Source organism: Mytilus californianus, unplaced genomic scaffold (assembly GCF_021869535.1).
Source record: "Mytilus californianus isolate M0D057914Y unplaced genomic scaffold, xbMytCali1.0.p SCAF_5, whole genome shotgun sequence".
Classification (NCBI taxonomy): Eukaryota; Metazoa; Mollusca; class Bivalvia; order Mytilida; family Mytilidae; genus Mytilus; species Mytilus californianus.
The window spans coordinates 97,147,956-97,174,819 of record NW_026262701.1 but is presented as its reverse complement, the minus strand read 5'-3'; the positions used below and the strand labels follow the sequence as shown (position 1 = coordinate 97,174,819).

The window sequence follows — 26,864 nt, the reverse complement described above, 5'->3', positions numbered from 1 at the left end:
AGAAGATTTTTGTAAAAGATTACAAAAATTTACAAAAAATGGTTAAAAATTGACTATAAAGGGCAATAACTCCTTAAGGGGTCAACTGACCATTTTGGTCAAGTTGACTTATTTGTAGATCTTACTTTGCTGAACATTATTGCTGTTTACAGTTTATCTCTATCTATAATAATATTCAAGATAATAACCAAAAACGGCAAAATTTCCTTAAAATTACCAATTCAGGGGGAGCAACCCAACAACGGGTTGTCCGATTCATCTGAAAATTTCATGGCAGATAGATCTTGACCTGATGAACATTTTTTCCCATGTCAGATTTGCTCTAAATGCTTTAGTTTCAGAGATATAAGTCAAAAACTGCATTTTACCCCTATGTTCTATTTTTAGCCATGTCGGCCATGTTGGTTGGCAGGCGGGGTCATCGGACACATTTTTTAAACTAGATACCCTAATGATGAGTGTGGCCAAGTTTGGTTAAATTTGGCCTAGTAGTTTCAGAGGAGAAGAATTTTGTAAAAGTTAACGGACGACGACGACGGACGCCAAGTGATGAGAAAAGCTCACTTGGCCCTTTGGGCCAGGTGAGCTAAAAAGGCAAGTGAACCAACACCTGGCGGTACAAGGCAGTAAGGTAATGAGTATGGATACCCAAGTATCCTGTGGTTGTCTTTTAAACCTCATAAATCTTAACTATGAGAAAGACATCCTGATTAAAGCAAAGTAATTATTTTATTGTGGACAACATGCTTACCTACTTAAAGAGTTAAATTATTAGATCAAGGTCTTACTGCAGGTATAACAGTAAATGAACATATTTAATCATCAATGAAAAATAATTGATTGATTGTTGGTGTTTAACCCCACTTTCAGTACTATTAGCTATATCGTGGCAGTTACGTTTTTATTGGAGGAAGCCAGTGTGCCGACAGAACCACCGATCATTGGTAGAAACCCTAACAATTCTAGTCAATCAAGATTGAAGTCGAACCCACAATCTAAGTGTTGACAGGCTAGCATTACAGTAGATACTACATGGACCACTCAAGCACATATGCTCCTATGTTGTGATGTTATACTATTGTTTCAGAAAAGGGAGAAGGTTTGGTACCATTAAAACGTTTAATCCCGCTGCAAATGTTTGCACCTGTCTTAAGTCAGGAATCTGATTACAGTAGTTATCGTCTGTTTATGTAGTTCATATGTGTTTCTCGTTTCTATATAGATTAGACCGTTGGTTTTTCCCGTTTGAATGGTTTTACACTAGTAAGTTTTTGGGGCCCTTTATAGCTTGCTGTTCGGTGTGAGCCAATGCTCCGTGTTGAAGGCCGTACCTTGACCTATAATGGTTTACTTTTATAAATTGTAACTTGGATGGAGAGTTGTCTCATTGGCACTCATACCACATCTTCCTATATCTATCCTCTATGAAAAATGAGATTGTAAACTGTCATGATGCAGATGTACACCTTCTTGGGCTTAATACTTGTATCATTAATATAAAAAATATTGTGAGAAAAGCAAATTAATAATATAACTTTAATATAGGAAATTATATTTCAATTACATTGCATAAATAACAGTTTTGGTATAATTCATTACCGTCATTAACAAATAGGAAAATGCAGTAACATAATTCATGGCCCCAGTAGATGTAATCTGATTCGTCAACCTACGGTTACTAAAAACCATGCGTTATACTGTGGCTTATTCAAGAAGTTTCTTATATAAAATTTAAAAAAGCATTCAGTTTTAAGTGTACACAAGAACTTAACTGATATACTGTATGATTATGATGACAGTAAATTAAATAATTAAAATAGATACCCCATAAAAATATAACAAGTCATAACAGTATTCAACCAGATATTATAAAGGTGATCTTTTTTGACATTGTTCATTGATGCTAGATCATAAGTAAAAATCTAATAATTTGTTAACCTTTTGATGGTCTTTGATAGTGACTTTCATTCAAACGACTATAAAATGCTTCGCTGAGCGCAGCCTGATACGACCGCAGAGGTCGAACCCCCGAGTTTTGGAATCCCCCCTTGGAGCAATTACCCCAAGACTCGATCCAATTCTTTCCTTTGTAGTATGGAACCTTGTAGTACAATTTCAGAGAGATCCATACACATCTAACACAAGTTATTGTTTGGAAACTAGAATAATGCATGTTTTTGGCCCTTTTTTGGCCCCTAATTCCTACATGTTTGAGGCAATTACCCCCAAACTCAATCCCAGCCTTCCCTTTGTGATATGGAACCTTATGATACAATATCAGAGAGATTCATACACTTACACACAAGTTATTGTCCGGAAACTACAAAAATTGTTGTTTTTGGCTCTTTTAGGCCCTTAATTCCTAAACTGTTGGCCCCATAACCCCTAATATGAATCCAAACCTTCTACTTGTGGTATTAAACATTGTTGTACAATTTCAGAGCAATCGAAATACTTATACACAAGTTATTATCCTGAAACTAGAAAAATGTTTGCTTTGGGCCCCTAATTTCTCAACGGTTGGGACCATCATCCTTAAAATCAAACCAAACTTTCCTTTTGTGGTATTGAACCTTCTTAAAAAATTTCATAGAGATCCATTAACTTAAACTAAAGTTATTGTCCGAAAACCAATGTGTCTTCGGACGACGACACAGACGACGCAGACAACATCATACCATTATACGATCCCAAAAAATTTTTTGCAGTCATATACAAATTTCAACTCAACAGGATTAAAACTATATGATACTTGCTGTCCACTGCTGAATTTCAACTCATTAAAAATTTGTTCAACAAGTTTGAAAGATAATGAGACTTAACTGCATTTAAATTTCAGGCACAAATGTGATTAATCTTAATTTCTAAGAACAGTTATATGGGATATGGAAAATGTATTATTTGCAAGATTTCAATATTTGAAAATAGTATGTGGATTAATTTTTTCAGGTTTTCTTTTATTAATCTTTTTAGATACAGATTTGCATCTTTCATGAACATATTAAATAATTAAAAATACTGAAGATGGAATTCTAAATTCATACAGAGTACAAACTTTGGTTAATCAACATGAATCTTGTGCTATCTTGAATGTAGCTGAACAGAATATCAACATAAAGATTTCTATCAAAGTTCAGATCTTCACTAAAATGTCAGTTTTAAAAGAAATCTGCTGCTTTTGGCCTTTTAATAACTCCAGTTGATGCTCTACGTTTCTTTAAAGACTGACTGCGAGTCATGGCTGGTGATGGTGTCTTCAGAATTCCATGGTCTGCTGTTTTAGTTGGATTAAAGACTCCTGGACTGAACTTTATACTGTCCTGAAAACCTGGAAAATATTAATAGTAAGAAGTATGATTTTTTAGAGAAAATAATAATCTTAAGGATATAAATAGCTTGGATTCTCAGACCACATTAAAATTAGTTACAATTCTTGAGTAATTCTGGATATTTGGCCATTCTTATGCTTATCTAAAAATCATAATGTGTACATAACAGACAGTCAAGTTGTGTAAGTAACCATACGTTCTAAATCTATGCACTGCATTTACTAACAATGTGCAGCACAGACTTTGAAGATAAGCAAACTTGTAACATAACAACTCTGAGACAAATCTGTGTTAAAAACATGACCCACTTATTTAAATTTTCATCAATATACAAACATGCTAAAACTACAAATTTCAAAATCAATTACCAATTACAATATATTTGAGGAAATGAATTATAACATACTTATTGAATCATTTTTCTTCATGTTGAAGATGACTTTTTTCTTTGAATCTGGAGGACAGGAGGTAGGAGCTTCCAATGTTTGCTGTAATGAACAAGAAAAGTAGGAATAATTCCTTTCAAAATTTCATGATAATAGAAACCTTAACTGCTTGTTAACACAGGTCATCTTCCAGATAAAAACAAGAATTGTTTTATAATCTGATACCAGAAGGTTGACAATATTTCCAGCATAAGCATTTATTAATACCATATTAATGATTTTCTATCCACCTTTAAGAGAAAATAATTTTTTTAGTAAGTAGTCTTTTCTTTGTTTGATAATGTATAATTATTCAAGAAACGTTTTAAAATACTCATTGCCTTTTTTTATATTAGCCTTCTTAATTATACAACATATGAATGGTATTCATCACAACTTTTAAAATGGTTAAATACAGTGATCAATTTCACAAAAAATCTTACGACTAAAGTTGATCGTTAGTCATGAACAATTCAGTATACAAAACAACTTAAGCCGTATGATTTTTTGAAAAACTTTTTTTTAAGGCAATCTATTCACCATTTCGGGATCTAGTCCACTCTGGGTAATATTTCTAAGCTGTTGAAACACACACACACTAATGGTTGTGATTAGTTAACTATGTCCAAACCAATGGAAATACAACCAATGACCTACTGTTTTTTCCCTTTGGTGCACATACAGTAAAATTACCAATTGTCTTTTAGATTAACTGAAACCACCTTACAAATTATCCGAATAAGTCAAATTTCACTGAGATTATTTTAAAGATTGTTAATATTACAATAACAAGACATAAAAGTCTTTTTTGTGGATGTACTTTAGACTACAATATCAAGATAATTAAAAAAAATAAAAAGGAACACCACTTTCATGATGTTCATTGCAGTTTTTCATCTTGTAAGTGACTGTATTGTTTTTAACCTTGAGCTAAACACCTTACATCAAGATCAAGATTGTCAAGAGCATTGATTTAATTGGAACTTCATGATATTAATCAATAACAACTACAACTTTACCTTTTTGATGGCCGACTTTGGTCTTTTCAGTTTGTTGACAGATTTTCTAACAAAGGCAGGTGGCGTCTTCATCAATGTGTCAAACTTAGCAAACCCTGATCCTTCAGATTTTGGTGAACTGTTACTTTTACTCTCTTCTATCAGTTTCATCATTTTCGCTTCTGAATTTTTACTTTTTGGAGTTTTCTTGGACGATGGAGTCGAAACATTTTTCTCTTCCATCACTGATTCTTCTATATTCACAGAGCTTTTTCTTTTTTTCTTAGCTTTCACTGTAATAACCTGTTCATTCTTTGTTTTGTTGGAATTGTCATGACTAACATTGTCAAATACTTCAGCCATACTTTGATCAAAAGACTTGTCATTTAGTTTGTGCTTACTTTTTGATGGTGTAGAGTTATCTCCCATGGACTCTGACAATATTGATGTAGCATTATATTTGTTTCCTTTCTTTTTCTTTGCTGAAGTAATAAGAGATAAATCTAGAATAACACTATTGTCAACTTGATCTGTGTCAGTGTTTTTATTATTGCTGCCTTTCTGAGCTGAACATGAGATACTGTCGTTGATTTCAATTTTCTTTATATCAGATTTCATTTTGCTGCCTTGTACTTTTATTTCTGGCGAAGCTTCATGCATGTTATTTAGTTTTTTCTTCTGTTTGCCTGTCTTCTTTGCTGATGTTAATTTTGGACTAACTCTCAGGGCTTGGTTTTTCATTTCTTGATTAGTTTCTTTCTTTTCTGTATCTATTTGACGCTCTTTTACTTCTTTCTTTTTCTTCAAGGGAGACAAAGAAGGTTCTGTATTCAGGTCTCCATTTTTCCTTTTCACTTTCTTTGTTTCTGGTTTAGAATTGAGATTTTCTGTTTCACCAACTTGTGATCCTGGAGATATAAACATAGTTATTCTACCACTGCTTCAACAAGAGTAAAGTATTTCTTTCTTTTTAATTTTCAAAATGGAGGGTTGGTCAATCAATGAAAATTTTAACATCATGAATGAAAAAATGCACTTAGCAACATGATACAGTAAAAAAAAAATCTGTCTCTATATGATTTTTATACAATTCTTTCAAATTTTTCAACAATGGCTGAATTTTAGAATCACAACAAAGGTTTTTTGTGAAGATGCACTTGCTGATAAAAAATCTTTTTGAGCGATACCTGTGCTATTAAATAAATTTAGCAAAACGTCCCTGAATTCCCTTTTAATGTCATTTTAAATCTAATATGTAAGTTTTTGAATTATCTGTGATATTCAGATAAACCAAATGAAGTGTGAAATAGAAATGGATGCTTTAATCTGTATGTTCAGCTTTTCGGCTGTGTGGGATGTTTCAATACACATATATGTTTGGTTAGATTGGAAACGCAAAATCTGAAGCCCTGTGAAGGCTGACACATTCTATATGTTAAAAAACCCTTGCAACAAACTCCTGATAGGATCATAGTGAACCTGTTGCAAGGCACTATTTCTTACTCTACTCAACATACCCTCATTTAACAGTAGAAAATTTTACGTCACCCTGATAGACCTACCTTTCCTTACCTTCTAATTGTATAAATTGTTAATTTGTTCTTGTCCTGATAATGTATGACTTGTATGTCCTGTACCAAGTCAGGAATATGGTAGTTGTTATCAAATAGTCCGTTTCTATGCATGTTTATTTTTGTAGCGTTCAGTGTTTCTGCTGTTCCGTTGTTTTCCTCTTAAAGTTGATGTGTTTCCCTCGGTTTTGGTTTGTGACCTGGATTAGTTTTCTCTCAATCGATTTATGACTGTTGAACACAATATACTACTATTGCCTATATTTATTTCCCACCTTACACTAAGCAAGCAACAATCAAGCAATCATTACAGTTTTATGTGTTATGTAATTTTAAGGCTCATGTATATAATTGAATTGTTCATGTTACATGCATATAATATTCATCATTTACCTTTTAATTTTGCCTCCCAATTTTCCCAAATAGCTAAGAAAAAATGTCTTCAAGATGTTTTTTCATGCAATTTTCGTAATTTCACATAATTTAATAAAATGCTCCGCTGGGCGCAGCTTGATACGACCACAGAGGTCGAACCCTGAACAATTGGGGCAAGTATGGACACAACATTCAAGCTTGATACAGCTCTGAATTTGGATTGTGATTAAATATTTGACACAGCATAGGTTTCTGACACAGAATGAATGTGGTCTAAGAACTTAAATTTTTTTAATTTACCTATTATGGTCCAATATCCAAAATCTAAATACATGGTTAGATTCAGCATATCAAAGAATCCAAAGAATTCAATTTTTGATGAAATCAAACAGTTTAATTTTGGACCCTTTTGACCTCAATGTGGACCAATTTGATAACGGGGCCCAAAAATCAAAATACATGGTTAGATTCAGCATATCAAAGAACCCATATATTCAATTTTTGTTGAAATCAAACAAAGTTTAATTTTGGACCCCAACTTGGACCAACTTGAAAACTGGGCCCATAATCAAAAATCTAAACACATGTTTAGATTCAGCATATCAAAGAACCCCAAGAATTCAATTTTTGTTTAAATCAAACTAAGTTTAATTTTGGACCCTTTGGACCTTAATGTAGACCAATTTAAAAAACGGGACCCAAAATTAAAAATCTAAATACACGGTTAGATTTGTCATATCAAAGAACCCCAATAGTTCAATTTTTTATGAAATAAAACAAAGTTTAATTTTGGACCCTTTTGACCTCAATATGAACCAATTTGATAGCGGGGCCCACAAATAAAAAATCTAAATACATGGTTAGATTCAGCATATCAAAGAACCCCATATATTCAATTTTTGTTGAAATCAAACAAAGTTTAATTTTGGACCCCAATTTGGACCAACTTGAAAACTGGGCCCGAAATCAAAAATCTAAATGCATGTTTAGATTCAGCATATCAAAGAACCCCATATATTCAATTTTTTGTTGAAATCAAACTAAGTTTAATTTTGGACCCTTTGGACCTTAATGTAGACCAATTTGAAAACTGGACCCAAAATTAAAAATCTAAATACACGGTTAGATTTGGCATATCAAAGAACCCCAATAATTCAATTTTTGATGAAATAAAACAAAAGTTTAATTTTGGACCCTTTTGACCTCAATATGAACCAATTTGATAGCAGGGCCCCAAATAAAAAATCTAAATACATGGTTAGATTCAGCACATCAAAGAACCCCATATATTCAATTTTTGTTGAAATCAAACAAAGTTTAATTTTGGACCCCAATTTGGACCAACTTGAAAACTGGGCCCGAAATCAAAAATCTAAATACGTTTAGATTCAGCATATCAAAGAACCCCATATATTCAATTTTTGTTAAAATCAAACTAAGTTCAATTTTGGACCCTTTGGACCTTAATGTAGACTAATTTGAAAACTGGACCCGAAATTAAAATCTAAATACACGGTCAGATTTGGCATAACAAATAAATAAATGTGGTCAAAGATTTTACAAATCTAATGCGCCATACTGGGCAATTAAAGATTACTTCATGAAATTTTTCAATATTTGAAATTTGAAAAAAAAAAAAAAATATTTGAAGAATAATTCTTTTTAATTTCTGAAATCTGAAATGAGAATAAATTGACCCCCCACAATTTTATACCCCCCCCCCCCCCCCTACTTTTTCCCCCAAAAAATTCTTTCCCTCAAGATATGGTCATAATCTTAATTCAAATTTCCAATGGAATTTGCAACCATAATTACCCATTTAAATTTACCATAGTGCTAACTTAATCTATTTTATAATAGAATTTAAAATATGGTGTCAAATCTTTCATATGGATTTTTTTGTAAAAAAAAAAAAGATGCAACATTTGCAGATATTTTTACTGGTCTTCCTTTATAAATATGCATTTCTTTAAACATAATTTAAAAGCAGTGTAAGGGAAGTAACCAAAACGTTGTATTTGGATTACCTCATTTACACTGTTTTAAATTGTCTTAATTGTTCATTAACCATTACTTTATACATAATTTAAAAGCAGTGTAAGGGAGGTAATTCAAATGATGTATTTGATTTATCTCCCTTACACTGCTTTAAATTATGTTTTGTACTAAAGTATTTGTCCATATAAAAATGCTTGTTTTTTGCCCCTTTTTTGGCCCCTAATTCCTAAAATTTTGAGGCAATTACCCCGAAAATCAATCCCAGCATTCCCTTTGTGATATGGAACCTTGTGGTACAATGTCAGAGAGATCCATACACTTACAAACAAGTTATGTCTGGAAGTTACAAAAATACTTATTTTTGGCCCCTTTTTGGCCCCTAATTCCTTAGCTGTTGGTACCATAACCCCCAAAATCAATCCCAACCTTCCTTTTGTGGTATTGAACCTTATGGTAAAATTTCATAGAGATCCATTCACTTAAACTAAAGTTAGAGTGCGAAAACCAATGTGTCTTCGGACGTCGACGACGACGCCAACGTCATACCAATATACGATCGCAAAATTTTTTTTGCGGTCGTATAAAAAGGAACCAAATATAGCCTATATCTTTCTAAAAATGTATTGACTACCTTCATTTTCACCCTGCAAGTTGTTTTTCTTTTTCTTCTTCTTTTTTTTCTTTTTGCGAACCTCCAAATTCTCCAATCTTTGAACAGCTAGAGAGATATCTTTCTTTTTTAAAACATCCCCCTCTTCTTCATCAACCTTCTCTTTTGGCAATATACCTTCATTCAAATCCTGAAATCTACAACAAAATGAAAGATTAGAATAGAATCTTCTTACTAATAAATAAAATTGAGCATGTCTGTAGATTTCAAATCCTTACACTAGTACAATACTAGTTGGTTTTTTTTTTTAAATTATATCAGCACTTAGATATATAGATGATGCCACTACACACATGCTAGCAGTGGCTTCCAACTTCGAGGACTTGAGTATCATTTGAAAAATGTTAAAAAACTACTGGTTAAACTTACTCAAATGTTACCTATTGTTTAAAAATTTTCCTTCTGAAATTAGAACATATATTAATGTATTCTAAATTGCACACAGTCAGCAGATAAACTTTCCTGTTAAATAACACATTCTTAATGTATACAAACCGCCTCGTGGTCTCATGTTCACCTCTAGTGCAGGAGGTCATGGGTCAAAACCCCGCCAGGTCAAACCGAAGACTTTAAAATTGGTATTTGCTGCTTCTCCGCTAAACATGCGGCATTATGGAGTAAGAGCAAAGACTGGTCTGCTCGGAGTCAGAATAATGTGTTTGGGTAAGGTGACATGTCTTCATGTGGACTGTTACTTGCTACACGTTAAAAATCCAGCTCAGTATGTCTGTCTGGTACAAAGCAGGGTAAATATTCACATTACATTAACATTCTCGTCCTGAATATGCATATTAATTTGTCGCTGGACGTTAAGCAGCCATCCATCATCATCATCATCTTAATGTATACTACAGCTTACCTTTTGACAAGTCTGTAGATTCTGTTCCTGTTCTTACTAACACAGTCTTTATTGCTGCCTAACTGGAACAATGCGTCTGCTATAGCTTTAAAGTCAAACTAAAACAGAAACAAGGGAGATAATTTAGTATAAGTATATCACATCTAATTATGCAGCTTTAAAGTCAAACTAAAACAGAAACAAGGGAGATAATTTAGTATAAGTATATCACATCTAATCATGCAGCTTTAAAGTCAAACTAAAACAGAAACAAGGGAGATAATTCAGTATAAGTATAACACATCTAATCATGCAAACGTACATGTACCAGGAAAAGAATCATATATAACAACAAGTGTGCATTAATCAATATTAAGGATTATTAATCATATTTTATTTTAGCCTTTGATCATCAATGTATTGATTGACAGGTATTTTTGTAACATTTGAATTTGGGTACAAAAAAGATAGCAAATTTTATATTCATAAAACAATTAGCTTTTCGTAAGAGTTCGGATGTTTACAATATTTTTCACTGTATCAACATAAGAACATATTTTCAGCCATTCTTAAAGATTTGTTGGTTCTATGAAGCATTAAACAACATCTTTATTCCATACAAAGATCCAGATGGATGTTTCAAAATACATCAAGTAATACACAGGGAATTTTAAAACAGTTTCTTATCTCCTTTCCTCTTTCCTTAAACACAGCTATCAATATATATCTTCAGGACAATAATTGTTCAAAATCTTTTTAAAGCATAAAGTTTATAAAAAAAAAAAAAAAAATTCGTAAGGGTTCCGCGGAACCCAGTGTCTCGCCTACTTTTGCTGTTAATCGCAGGCTCAACAAAAATGAGGAAAAAAATTAATAAAAATATTCCTCTCTATACTATCTTTTGATTGTAAGTAGCTTCTGTCCAAGTTTGGTAAAAATCCAGGATGGTTTTTGAATCTAATAAATGTTTTTAAAACTTTAACTGCAGACTGTATGTAAAGTTAACTGGAAGAAAAACTAAGTCCATTTATAAGTAAAATACGGAAAAAATGAACAAAATTTCCTTCTAGATACTAGCTTTTGATCATAAACAAGCTTCTGTCCAAGTGTGGTACAAATCCAGGATAGTTTAAGAAAGTTGTTAAAATTTTAAAAACTTTAACCACAGAGTGAATGTAATGTTAACTGGCAGAAAAACTAAGTCCATTTACAAGTAAAATACAGAAAAAATGGAATTTTTTTTTTACAAAATTTACTTCTGGATACTATCTTATGATCATAAACAAGCTTCTTTCCAAGTTTGGTAGAAATCCAGGATAGTTTAAGAAAGTTATCAAAATTTCAAAAACTTTAACCACAGAGTGAATGTAATGTTTCCTGGCAGAAAAACTAAGTCCATTTATAAGTAAAATACGGAAAAAATGGATTTTTTTTTTTACAAAATTTACTTTTGAATATAATCTTATGATCATAAACAAGCTTCTGTCCAAGTTTGGTAGAAATCCAGGATAGTTTAGGAAAGTTATTAAAATTTCAAAAACTTTAACCACAGAGTGAATATTTGTGGACGCCGCCGACGCCGACGGAATGTAGGATCGCTATGTCTCGCTTTTTCGACAAAAGTCGAAGGCTCGACAAAAAAGGTAGATTACACTGTAAGCCTTAAAGTAGAAACCCTGTTTAATAGCCTGTCATTGTGAACTTGGCGATCCTTCAGAAAAATATTTAGGTGACATTTTTTTTGATAGCTTGAATGCATCCATCACAGATTTCCCCAAAGTCTATAATGGAATCAAGGAATCAGGGATATCTATCTAGGCAGGAGTCTAAGTCAAAGGAACAACCAGAATAAATCTAAAATTTGAACTGTTACTTTAATAACTAACATTTAAAATTAAAAATCAGATCAACATCTGTACCCACTGCAATGTAAAGTATGGGAAATTGTCACTTTGACTGTCTGAAGGAGACTAAAAACAGAAAGTGGGGAGAACATTTTTTAATGTGCTTAAGGTACCAGTCTTGTCTTACAACTCCAGTTTCCGGTGCATGTCAAAACATGGAGGGAAACAAAATAGTCCAATTTTTTCTGAATTTTTTTCTGGACTCAATTTTTTCTGTTTGATTATAGGTTTATGCTGAATTGAAACATATATATAGACTTAAAAAAAATCTGGCATCTTTTTGGGGATATCAATCCAGGAAAGTGGAAGGATATCATGTTTACTGGAAGTGGTGCGGCCTAGTACAAACAGCAAACAGAAAGTAGAAAAAAAATGTTTTGACTTCAGGGTTACATAACTTTTTATTCTTCGTGGCATGACCCACTTTTTTTTTAATTAAATCACAATTTCACATTAGTACATACATGATATGAACATGAAATTTTTTTTCTATGTAGCATTTTTTATTTTTTTATTTTCAAAGATCAGCTGTTTTGCATGTAAGCCTATGGAGCAGTCAATTACAAGACTGCAACCTTAAATGGAACATTTTTAACATCTAAGTAAAATAGAGAACACATGATGAGATAATGCTGCAATGCTGACTAGACTAGATCATCTTAAAAATCCATTTGAAAATTCATTTGAAAATCCAGTTTTTCTTCTTAAATAAGCAGGATTGATATTCTTTAAAATCATTACGAAACAGAAAACAAGGGCTCTTTACTGTTGCCTTATAAGAACAATATTTCTGATTGGCTTGAGAACCTTACTGTAACATAAAAGAAGGGTATGTCCTCACATGTGTCTAATTGGATAAAAAAAAACTGTTACTAAAATAGTTTTATTGTTACATATAAAGGTATTTAAATTTCCTGAACTGATTTCATTGTAGAATATTTCTTCATGCATATAAATAAAATGCTCCGCTGGGCGCAGCTTGATACGACCACAGAGGTCTAACCCTGAACAGTTGGGGCAAGTATGGACACAACATTCAAGCTTGATACAGCTCTGAATTTGGATTGTGATTAAATATTTGACACAGCATTGGTTTCTGACACAGAATGAATGTGGTCTAAGAACTTAAAATTTTTTAATTTACCTATTATGGTCCAATATCCAAAATCTAAATACATACAGGGTTAGATTCAGCATATCAAAGAACCCCAAGAATTCAATTTTTGTTAAAATCAAACTAAGTTTAATTTTGGACCCTTTGGACCTTAATGTAGACCAATTTGAAAACGGGACCAAAAATTAAGAATCTAAATACACAGTTAGATTCAGCATATCAAAGAACCCCATTATTTCAATTTTTGATGAAATCAAACCATATCATTATTATTTGCTTTTATATATAAATCCAAAATAACCAACTTAAAATGGAAAATTCTAAAGAAAAAAAAAGGAAAATAAGGAAAAAAAAATCTCCCCCCCCCCAAAATTTTTTGAACCTCCTTATGATTCATCACCCCAAACTCAATCCCAGCCTTCCCTTTGTGGTATGGTACCTTGCAGTACAATTTCAGAGAGATCCATACACTTGAACACAAGTTATTGTCTGGAAACTATAAAAATGCTTGTTTTTTGGCCCCTCTTTGGCCCCAAATTCCTAAATGTTTAGGGCAATTACCCCCAAACTCAAACCCAGCTTTCCTTTTGTTATATGGAACCTTGTAGTACAATTTCATAAAGATCCATACACTTACACACAAGTTATTGTCCCAAAACTAGAAAAATGCTTGTTTTTTGCCCCTTTTTGGCCCATATTTCCTAAAATTTTGAGGCAATTACCCCAAAAATCAATTCCAGCCTTCCCTTTGTGGTATGGTAACTTGCAGTACAATTTCAGAGAGATCCATACACTTGAACACAAGTAATTGTCTGGAAACTATAAAAATGCTTGTTTTTTGGCCCCTCTTTGGTCCCAAATTCCTAAATGTTTAGGGCAATTACCCCCAAACTCAAACCCAGCTTTCCTTTTGTTATATGGAACCTTGTAGTACAATTTCATAAAGATCCATACACTTTCACACAAGTTATTGTCCCAAAACTAGAAAAATGCTTGTTTTTTGCCCCTTTTTGGCCCATATTTCCCAAAATTTTGAGGCAATTACCCCAAAAATCAATTCCAGCCTTCCCTTTGTGGTATGGTACCTTGCAGTACAATTTCAGAGAGATCCATACACTTGAACACAAGTTATTGTCTGGAAACTATAAAAATGCTTGTTTTTTGGCCCCTCTTTGGCCCCAAATTCCTAAATGTTTAGGGCAATTACCCCCAAACTCAAACCCAGCTTTCCTTTTGTTATATGGAACCTTGTAGTACAATTTCATAAAGATCCATACACTTTCACACAAGTTATTGTCCCAAAACTAGAAAAATGATTGTTTTTTGCCCCTTTTTGGCCCATATTTCCTAAAATTTTGAGGCAATTACCCCAAAAATCAATTCCAGCCTTCCCTTTGTGGTATGGTACCTTGCAGTACAATTTCAGAGAGATCCATACACTTGAACACAAGTTATTGTCTGGAAACTATAAAAATGCTTGTTTTTTGGCCCCTCTTTGGCCCCAAATTCCTAAATGTTTAGGGCAATTACCCCCAAACTCAAACCCAGCTTTCCTTTTGTTATATGGAACCTTGTAGTACAATTTCATAAAGATCCATACACTTACACACAAGTTATTGTCCCAAAACTAGAAAAATGCTTGTTTTTTGCCCCTTTTTGGCCCATATTTCCTAAAATTTTGAGGCAATTACAGGGGTTCAAATTAGCGGTGGTACGAGGTCCGCGACCTTCCATTTTTGCAGTCGGACTCTCGTTTTGGTTAAAAGCTACGCCCGACGGACCTTCGGGTTGAAAGAAAATAAAAATAATCTTTGCCGACCTTTTTAAACAAAAATTTCCAAACAATCTCAAAATTTGTTTTCATCATTATTATTCATGACAGCGCTGTTCATTTTGTTCAACCGCTAGCTTTATACCGAAAATTGCCAACTAGTACTGTGTAAATCCGAGTAAAATCGTATCTGACTGACAAAACAACATTGAAAAACATTGGATGCCAAAAACCGGAAATTAAGAAAATAAAAAAAAAACGGATCCGATTCCGGAGCAGATAAGGGTAATTCCGGGTTTGCCGATCAAATACAATGAAAAAATAATAATTCCAGGCAGTTGACAAAATACATCTATGATGATAAAATATAAACACTAGAATTGAAAACCAAAAGATATATTGAAAAGAAAGAAAAAGTAGGAAATATTTTTTTACAGAAACTCAAAATTACTTTTAGTTCATAAATTTTCATCTCAAAATCCAAAAAAATGTGACAGTAATTTTCTTTATCATTAATAAATATTGATATTACATGTAGATTTTTGTATAGTGTAAACGTATTACTACAATTCCAAGAGGTAATGTCTTCTCAATTTTAAAGGACCAGTACAAATCTGGAAGTTTCTTATCTTATTTTCACAGAGGAACTAATGCATTATAATAGTGCAACTAGATATGATACACTTAAACCAGAGACATATATACACATGTATATACGTCTCTGCTTAAAGAGCTTTGAAGTTGAACTGTTTTATAAAATGGTTTAAGTACTAAGTAGTAATAAATTACCAATAGTTGAGACAAGACACCCACCCATGGTGACACCCTCCTCAATAACAAAAAAAAAATATTATCTGAATTTATAATATACAAGACAATTACAATTGTTATTAAATATTTTATACAACAGTGACTTTGACAATGAAACAAGTTGACCTAACACCAACAGCACATTAATTTTGTAACTTGTATCTTACTATGTTAGGAAATATTTCAAGTAAAAATAGGACCTGGAATTTAGGTTGTGGACCTTTCAGTTTGGAGTGTCAAAGGTCCTGGACCTTCCGGTACCAAATGTTAATTTGAACCCCTGCAATTACCCCAAAAATCAATTCCAGCCTTCCCTTTGTGGTATGGTACCTTGCAGTACAATTTCAGAGAGATCCATACACTTGAACACATGTTATTGTCTGGAAACTAGAAAAATGCTTATTTTTGCCCCCTTTTTGGCCCCTTATTCCTAAACGTTTTGGGCAATTACCCCCCAAACTCAATTCCAGCTTTCCCTTTGTGATATGAAACCTTGTAGAACAATTTCAGAAAGATCCATACACTTACACACAAGTTATTGTCATGAAACTAGGAAAATGCTTGTTTTTGGCCCCTTTTTTGGCCCATAATTCCTAAAATTTTGAGGCAATTACCCCCAAAATCAATCCCAGCATTCCCTTTGTGATATGGAACCTTGTGGTACAATGTCAGAGAGATCCACACACTAACACACAAGTTATTGTCTGGAAGTTACAAAAATGCTTATTTTTGGCCCCTTTTTGGCCCCTAATTCCTTAACTGTTGGTACCATAACCCCCAAAATCAATCCCAACCTTTCTTTTGTGGTATTGAACCTTATGGTAAAATTTCATAGAGATCCATTCACTTAAACTAAAGTTATTGTCCAGAAACTAAATGCGTCTTCGGACAATGCAAACGACGACATGATAGCATTATAAGACACAAAAAATTTTTGCAGTCGTATAAAAATCAACCTGAAGTCTAGGTGGAATATCTATATCTTCAGGATCTTCAGTGTCTTCTTTTTCTTCTTCGTCACTGTTTTCTTCATTATCACTGTCTCCTTCTTCTTTCTGTCAACAGAAATTATTTATTAAATATCATTATCTAAGTACATATGTGAATTTTTTGGACTTTTGTACTCTCTTGTAAAAATATTCCATATATGCAATTATTTTTAATCTTCTTTTTTTCTCCAACATTATTATGAGACACTTGCAACAAAACCTTCATTATTGAATAAATGATTTAACTGAATTAACAATAACCTTGTAAGTAGTTCATAAATTTACTAACATGGAGCAACATTGCTTTAACTCAAAATATCCATAATTAGGAAAAGCATTGGCAACCATACCACATCTCCTCATTTTATATGCAATTTACTTATATAATGGATTATTGCACTGCTACTTGTACTATGAAGTTTAGAATTTAAATTATATAGGACATGCATTTTTTCAGAGGTAATATTCACCAATATACATGTATGTGGAATGACCTTTTATTTTATGGAAATACTTTTTAAATGATAAAACACTTTATTTAAATACAGATTATGCTATCAATTTCAAACAATATTGCTCTGCCTGCAATATTTGGGAATATTGCACAATATCTTTTGATTGAGTAGTCTTATGTGCAGAAAAATACAGCAATCTGTGTTCATACCTCTATTTGTTTTTCAGCTGCAATCATTGCATCATCCACTGTTTGTTGTATAATCGCATCAAACACCCTAGATACAACTCTACCAACCACAACAGGGCTGCAATTAAAAAAATATCTGTTGACACAGAGATATGTCTTGTCTGTATATAATTTTGATACTATAATGCTAATGTTGAAATTATAATGGTAATACTTTAAAACAGGTAAACTATGTAAAACATTCAAAGTCAAAACATTGAGAAATGGCCCTAAACACAAAACTTATTCAAATCAGGACATCTCTGAATACAGACGATCAAGGATAAATCTATAAGTCCTTTGCTTTATGAAGTTCTGAATGTATAAAACAATTTAAGTGAAAAGTCACATGTTTAAAATAATATTCAGGGAAAATTGGATAATGGATGCACCCAAAGAAATACACACAAAGCAAACAAAATCACTTACTTTCTGGAGTTCTGTAAATAATTAGAGAATGGTGCCAATAAACTCAAAACTTTTCCTGGAGCTAACTGTAAATAGAAAACAAGAGAACTAAAGTAATTTTGTACTGCTTGCTTGAAATGTCAAATTTAAAAAATCATTAATTAAAACTTATCTTGGATGTAAAGTCTGTTGAAATTTTGTTTAAGATTATAGTAATGGGTATGGGCTAAGGGAATTGTGCAAGTTTTAATATGAAAGATGTGGATAAAAGTAGCAATGGTAAGATATGTTTTAGTACAATGTTCTTAAATATAACATCCAAAGAGGAGGAAATCTCCCCACCAAGCACATCACCCACTTAAAAGTCATTCCAATAAATGCATATAATTCTGGTTTTCTAGATATCAGCAGGACAGTGATAAAGAATGAGTCAACATTTTTCAACTAAAGGGGAATGAGAGTAAAACTAATGAAGGAGAGACAACTCAAAGGAGTAGGTTCGATAAGGCCCTAATTCTGGTTTTCTTGATATCAGCAGGACAGTGATAAAGAATGAGTCAACATTTTTCAACTAAAGGTGGGTGAGAGTAAAACTAATGAAGGAGAGACAACTCAAAGGAGTAGGTTCGATAAGGCCCTAAAATGACCCCTCATTCTAGCTTAAATTTGAAATTAGGATTTATTGACCAATGAATCATAGCTAAAACAATGACTAGATAGGAAATACATCATTTTGTTGAAAATTTACATTCTTGCGTACTATTCATGACGTCTCAAATATCACTTGTATTGATTTTCCAAGTTTTTGGACAGGAAACATAGATCGCATGTGTCGACAAACAAGACCTTTTAACATAATGTTTGTTATAATATTTCACATATCTTACTTGAATATTTAGTTTGTTGACACCTGGGCGCTATGTTGCCTAGGACTTAATTTGGTTGAAATGTGGACGATTTTGTCCAATTTTGCAAAAATCTCTATTTATAAGGTATTAAGGCTTTAAAAAAAAACTGACAAAAATTGTTCTATTTAACTTTCTCACATGTATTTTTATCAACTTAAAACATTTTTTATCTAGATACATTGAACTTAATAATCAGTGCCAAATATGGCCCTTACAGAACTTACTCCATAGGGTAAAATCAGTAAAGCGTATTCTGCTGATCTGATTATACATTGTACTTCTGTACATCAATCAAATCATTTGTTTTATTTTAGACAATGGTTTTTTGTTTTCTGTACATGTTTAAATACTGCATTCTTCTACCTTTGCAACTTTTACCTTTTTAAGTCCCTATGATGAAGCCCTCTTTTGTTACACATATTCTATTACTCTATTTCAGTTACTTTTGACTTTTTATGTCTGTGTCTATCTATCAAATATAGAGCTAGAAAAACTTTCTTGATTGAAAAGTCTGAAAGGCATGTAAAAATGAAAAACTGCAACTTTTTATTTCAAATAATCATGTTTACTCCTTATGAGATCTTATAATTATTTGTTTCAAGTCTGTCTTTGAAACAAAAAATACAATGTAGTTAGTTTGTTAAATACTTTATGATTTATACTGAGCTAAGAATAGCATTATGCACATAACCTTTCAGCACCTTTCATAATGTCATGGGTGATAATTAGGACAATAGCTTTGATTATATGTATTTGAGAGTACAATAGGAAGATAAAAAATATTCCTTACAATTTGCTACGCATATGTAAGAGAATGATAATCCTTTTCTTCCTGATTAAGAATGAGCGTAGCCAGTACTTGCCATGAAGAAAGGGATTTCCATTCTCTTACAAACTTAGAATATCGTAAAGTGCTCAAGGTTCAAATTGATTGGCTTTAATCACGAATTTGTTTCATTCTCAGTGCAATGTTTATTATTAATCCATGACTTCCTTTTTAGGCATTTCATTTATGGATATGTCTAGGTAATGTAGGGACTATCAAATAATACAGGAAAGTTCAATAAATTATGTGATAGGGATTAGATGACCCAACAAATACCATTAAATGGTAGGAATTGTTTAAGTTTCCTAATTGTGAGTATGAATGTAATTCAGTGAGAAGTGTCTTTTTGTTAATTCACAGTTCAAATAAAAAAATTCTATCTTTTAGTAACAAGGAAATCTTATTCTACAGACAATATTTGAATCCAACTCTCCGATGTTTTGTTAGTGTAATAGCTTTAAGATTTAAGTTTTTAGTTTAAAGGACTCTTTTCTTTCTTTCCTTTCGCATTGCTTTGATATTATTTTTTAAATTTATACCAATTTTATTAATATTCAATTTATAACTTTAACAGTACAAATTTTTACTGCACCAGTAAACTTCAATGAATTTTGATTTTTGTTTGTTTAACTATTTACAATTTTTAATCAATTTCAATAATAAAATGTAATCCATTCCAGCTGATAAATGTGCTTCAGGCAGTTGTAACTCATTTATTGAAATTTTATGATTTTAACTTGTAGTAGGCCTAAACAATAGGACAATCACATACTAAATATAATAACATGATTTACATTCATTAAGACACACCAAATCCTACAATTTCATTGGTGGAGAGCACTTTGCTACATTCTAATGTAAATAAACAAACCAAATGTAATAGAGATTCCTTGTATTGTAATTATTATGTGATGAACTGCAGAAAAAATAAACTGCTGCGCCATGAGCGCATGATACGCCCGTCATCTTGTGTGTGAATTTTTATGCAATAATCATAAATAGTTTCTGACATACGGCTAGATTGCGAAAACCCCCTTTTTTTTACAAAAAACTCAATATCTCTAAAATAAAATTTTTAATCAAAACCAAAAAGTATACAGATCTTTAGATTAATATAACTAAAATGTGTGTAAAATTTTAAGCAATAATCATAAATCGTTTTTGAGATACGGCGCGACATGTGAAAAACCCCTTTTAAAAAAAAAAAATCAATATCTCAAAAATTAAATTTTGAATCAAAACCAAAAAGTATACAGATCTTTAGATTAATATAACTAAGAAGTTTGTAAAATTTTAAGCAATAATCATAAATCGTTTTTGAGATACGGCGCCACATGTGAAAAAACCCTCCCCCTTTTTTTACAAAATACTCAAGAACTCAAAATAAAATTTTGAATCATCACCAAAAAGTATACAGATCTTAAGATTAATATAACTAAGAAGTGTGCAAAGTTTTAAGCAATAATCATAAACTGTTTTTGAGATATGGCGTGACATGTGAAAAACCCCTCCCCCTTTTTTAACAAAATACTCAATTTCTCTAAAATAAAATTTTGAATCATCACCAAAATGTATACAGATCTTAAGATTAATATAACTAAGAAGTGTTTTAAGTTTTAAGCAATAATCATAAATTGTTTTTGAGATACGGCACGACATGTGAAAAATAAACAGCTGTGCCATGAGCGCATGATACGCCCTTCGTCTTGTGTGTGAATTTTTATGCAATAATCATAAATAGTTTCTGACATACAGCCTGACAAGCGAAAACCCCCTTTTTTACAAAAAACTAAATATCTCTAAAATAAAATTTTGAATCAAAACCAAAAATTATACAGATCTTTAGATTAATATAATTAAGAAGTGTGTAAAATTTTAAGCAATAATCATAAATCGTTTTTGAGATACGGAGTGACATGTGAAAACCCCCCTTTAAAAAAAAAAAAAAACTCAATATCTCAAAAATTGAATTTTGAATCAAAACCAAAAATTATACAGATCTTTAGATTAATATAACTAAGAAGTGTGTAAAATTTTAAGCAATAATCATAAATCGTTTTTGAGATAAGGCGCCATATGTGAAAAACCCCTCCCCCTTTTTTTTACAAAATACTCAATAACTCAAAAATAAAATTTTGAATCATCACCACAAAGTATACAGATCTTGAGATTAATATAACTAAGAAGTGTGTAAAGTTTTAAGCAATAATCATAAACTGTTTTTGAGATACGGCGCGACATGTGAAAAACCCCTCCCCCTTTTTTAACAAATTTTCTATATATCTAAAATAAAATTTTGAATCGTCACCAAAAAGTATACAGATCTTAAGATTAATATAACTAAGAGTTGTGTAAAGTTTTAAGCAATAATCATTAATTGTTTTTGAGATATGGCGCGACATGTGAAAAAAAACACACACCTGTTTTAGTTACTAAGTCCCGTAACTCAAAAAGTTTTAATCTTATTTTCACCAAAAAGTATACAGATCGTTTGACCATCATAAGAAACAGCTATATTAAGTTTCATGAAATTTGGATAAGTCATTCTCAAGTTACGGTGCGACATGTTTACGCTGGACAGACAGACGGACAGACAACATTTGTATACCATAATACGTCCCGTCAAAATTTTGACGGGCGTATAAAAACACACACCTGTTTTAGTAACTAAGTCCCATAACTCAAAAAGTTTTAATCTTATTTTCACCAAAAAGTATACAGATCTTTTGACCATCATGAGAAACAACTATGTTAAGTTTCATGAAATTTGGATAAGTCGTTCTCAATTTACGGTGCGACATGATTACGCCGGACAGACAGACGGACAGACAACATTTGTATTCTCTTAATACGTCCCGTCTAAATTTTGACGGGCGTATAAAAATCATTCGCAATTTCCAGACTGGAGCGACTGTTTCTGCTAATGTATCTCCGCTCCATCTGGTACCCAATCTTACATTTATAACAGCATGTTTAGTTGAGCCTTACCTCCTCAGCACCAACTCTCTCTAGTTCATCTAAGTAAATATCTGTAAAATGTATCTTTAGTCCGTCTGGTGCAGTGTCTTCCTTAATGGTCATTATCTTATTGGACAGAATGTCAGTAAACTTGGTAATAAGATTCTTTTTCCATTTCTGTTTCTTTAGAAACTCCAGTGACTGTGTCAACATATTACGGAACAACTGAAAAAAAATTTGATACAATCAATTTTGTTATAAATAAACTGATTTAGAAATTTTACTATCATCTTTCAAATATCATCTCATATCTGACAAAATTCTTGCAATTTCAATGGCTGAGAGCAGGCCCATATGGGACCATATTATGCTACTGATTGACATTATATGGACCATAAACCGATACCCTCACTAACAATCAGGTTATACAATCTTGACATCTAACTATCGTGACGTCCAATTATTATGGATTCATTTATTTTCGTGGATTGAGGAAAAATTGGATTTTCATGGTTTTGCCAAAGTCTGCAGGTAATCCATCCTATGTAAATTTTAACTTCCTTGAATTCAAAGTTTACCTAGACAGATGAAAATTGGTATCAAACGAATAATAATAAATCCACAGTAGAGTCCACTTTTGATAGTAAATAAGTTTAATATATGTACATAGGCGATTTGACAGAAATTACTAATAAAAGAACAGTGTTTCAATGTCCCCGTCCTCAAAGGTACAATGAGGCAATGCGAAGGATAGATACCATCATAAACTTATCCATCCTCCAGCGGTCTGTGCCATTCCATTCCCTGGCCTCTGTCTGTAAGAAGACTTGTATAAACAGTAATGTGTTGTCTGGATGACTGAATACATGGACTAGACGGGACATAAATGCACACATCTCCTCCTGGAAGTATCACAGATATTAATAACTGAATTTTTATCAATTTCAATGTACAAAATGAAATATTCAAGTATATCTTTATTCCTCAGAAAATAATTTATTCAATATAGTAACATCTTGAGTTTTTATTATTGTTTAATGAGATTAGCATGTTTATTTGCTAATTAAGGAATAAATTTAACCTTAAAACCTTGTTTTAGAATAATTGCCTAGAATTGGTATATATCTAATAAGCCAACTTAAGCAATACATGAATGTTAGACTTTCAGTTTGTTGAGTATTGTAGAAAATTATACACAGTAAAATCAGATACTTTGAAAACTTCCTGTTTGGGTTAAATGTTGCAAAAACAAAGACGATCACTGAGAGAGGAAACAGTTAACAAAGTGAACATTTTAAGATTTCAATAATTTATGACCAAAATTTTTTAAACACAAATTAAAGTCATTAAAATGCTTTGTTTGAAGTGTTTACCACGGTTTAAATATGTCTCTATGAAAACTTATATGCACAATAAATGATTTAAACAGGGTTCAAGATAACTATTACTGGTTTGGACATCATAAAAAAGTTGTGTAATTTCAGAACTAATCTGGATTGGAGTGAGTAGCAATATGGTGTATTATCAACTAACTTCCAATGGAATTTTAATCATAATAATATCTGAAAATTATATGTTTAGAATATCTAAAGAATATCTAATAAAACCATTTTAAATTATTTTTTAACCTGTAGAAGTGCTTTGTCCTGCATCCATAGACAGTAGTGGAGACCTTTCCATATCTTCAGGAAATCTGCTTCAGTAAAAGCTTTTTCTGTAAATAATAAATAATATATATGAAAGTAAAATTAACCTTAGCCATGCGTGTGTGGCCAACACTATTTAGTTTTCATCATACATTTCCTATCAATTTTCTAGAATTCAAAATTATTCAAGATTCAAATAATTCCTTGTTTCAGTATAAGTTTCATTATTCATTGATCTTTTTAGAATTTCTTGGCTTGACACTATTTATTCGTTCCACAAGTATCTCAGGTAAAATGGGTTCCCCAAACATCAAAGTTATTGACAACAATAGGCATTACATGCCAATCTTATTGTTATACACAAAAATTGATTGACCTAGAACTAAAAAGGAAGCTTATTTTGATGCACAATAAAATCTTTCGATTTCAATATTGGATTCATTATTTTGAACTGAAATATTTTCTATTACTTCCAAAATTTCTTTTAATACAAACTTCGACACACGCATGGAGGTAACGATTTCAAAATATACTCAAGTTTACTGAGTATTCGAATCAACCAAGTTCGACTCATCAGAGGTAGAAATGCATTGAACAAACTGGAATTCTGCCAGGACTGACAAAAATATTGTACCTCAAATTTTCAACACAAGAAGGTGTGACTGTAATACCATAAATGGGGATAATACCAAGTTGTAAAAGTTTAAATATTTCCAAAATTTTAACCGCTTTGGGAGTAAATTCTGCTTTCTTTTCAGTTCTTACCTGCTTGGGGTATAAGGGATGCTGAGTACAAGAGTTAGAATATGCTTTTGAGAATATACATGGATGGTACTAGCGGGATTCAGATCCTCAATTTCAGGATCTAAAGACAGAGCTCTAACCAATTGAGTCAAAGAAGATCTTCCAAACTCAACCACTTAGACTACCTTTATATCTCCAGACAGCAGTTTTACAACTCCGCATGAATGCTGGTCGTTTCGTAACCTGGTCGTTTCGTACCTGGTCGATTCGTAACTACGTTGATTTGTAACCGAGACATTTCGTACCTGGTGTGATTATATATGGTAATAAAGTGCGTCTCTATTAGTTTGAATTAATTATTTTAAAGAAAATATATATTTATATATAAATTAATTAACTAGTTTTGTCTCTAGAAGTGTATATATCACTTAGAATTGTCTATATATGATTATTGAAGCCAAAATAAATTGCTTGTCTTTTGTTCTTGTTATTATTTAATAATGATCAAAGTGTGCATCTAATAATAACAATATTGTAATAATTTAAAACTTTGTAAAATTATTTAAGTCTTGACGAATTTGCGCTTTGGTGTTCCTTCTGTAGTGATATAGGCTCCAACATCGACAGACTTAAACAAGAAACATAAAAGAAACAACTTATGATAGAAAAAAAGAAGTTTAATAAAGAACTAAGCAAAATAGAGATGAGTGGTGTAAAGTATTGGAGACATCAATGCACTTAGCAGAAGACTAAATGATACTTTGATAAAGACAGGGTACATCTAAATGATGATAGACATTTTAAATTCTTCTGTTCTATTAGTATGTGTGCAAAACTGTACTTGTAAAGTGTAAAATTATATCCAATCAATTATTTAAAAATAAATAAATATAGGTATGTATACATCAATGAGTAGATTTAAGAAGATGTGGTACGAGTGCCAATAAGTCTTTTTATTATTTTTAATCGGAACTTTTTTTCCATAACCTACAACTCATATCATGATATATTGTTATAAGGTTACGAAATATCTCAGTTACAAAACGAACTAGTTAGTTACGAATCGACTAGGTACGAAACGACCAGGTTACGAAACGACCTGCACCCCTCCGCATAATTGGATCTTAGCAAGGTATTTGGTTAACTTTTCCCTAATTGAGTTACTTGATCATGAACAAGATATTCTGCAGGCGTTTTAATGAGAAAACTGATCTGGACTCATCATCCCATAATGGATAATGTGAAGAAAAAACAAGTATGAGTTATTCATGGCTGATAAAACACGAAAAAAATCTGGAGAAACTAGGTTGCACACCTTTTTTGGTTAAAGATTTCAATTCAAGCCATTTTCTTAATTTCTTCATTGCTCTGTCTCTGATCTTCTTCTCGTTTGATGCTAATCTTTGTGCAAAATGAACCTCAACAGAAGCGGTTTTGCTGACATCTTCGTTTGCCATTTCTTCGGATTGGTTTCCACATGTGCCGGAAGTGCAGACTGTCTCCTTAAAATTAAAACCAAATGCGGACGAGTTATAATTTTTCCGGTATAAAACACGCACTTGTCAGCCATTTTTGTTTTGTTTAATATAAGCTTTTTTTATGAATGTGATTGTCTCAGTATTCATTTTGGCTCTCTAAAGTGTTTGTCCCTAGTATGTAACAAGCGCTTGGGGGCATGGACCACCCTTTTTCTTTTCCCTTTTTTTTTGGATGTTTTTTTCGTAGCAAATAAAATATTTTGATTTTTAACTTAAATGTAATAGTTATTCAAGGATTATGTACCCTTTGTTGATACAATGCTAAACCTGGGACTATTATACTAATAATCAATATATAATGTCCCAGGCTAAACTTATGGAAATCATATAGAAAATCCATAGCCATTTGCCCTTGTACTCTA

At 32.0% G+C, this 26,864-nt stretch overlaps 1 protein-coding gene across 1 annotated transcript; it reads right to left on the bottom strand.

Annotated features, from left to right (window-relative positions):
- Positions 1-1,522: 1,522 nt before the first annotated feature.
- LOC127700334 (ribosomal RNA processing protein 1 homolog A-like) lies at positions 1,523-26,478 on the bottom strand. The gene is made up of 12 exons (XM_052203752.1): positions 26,280-26,478; positions 24,203-24,288; positions 23,333-23,476; positions 22,605-22,799; positions 17,904-17,968; positions 17,457-17,553; positions 16,760-16,858; positions 10,226-10,323; positions 9,328-9,503; positions 4,774-5,660; positions 3,736-3,817; positions 1,523-3,328 (listed from the first exon to the last, which is right to left on the bottom strand). The coding sequence occupies exons 1-12, from the start codon at positions 26,419-26,421 to the stop codon at positions 3,159-3,161; spliced, it is 2,241 nt and encodes a 746-aa protein (XP_052059712.1). The 5' UTR covers positions 26,422-26,478; the 3' UTR covers positions 1,523-3,158.
- Positions 26,479-26,864: the final 386 nt, after the last annotated feature.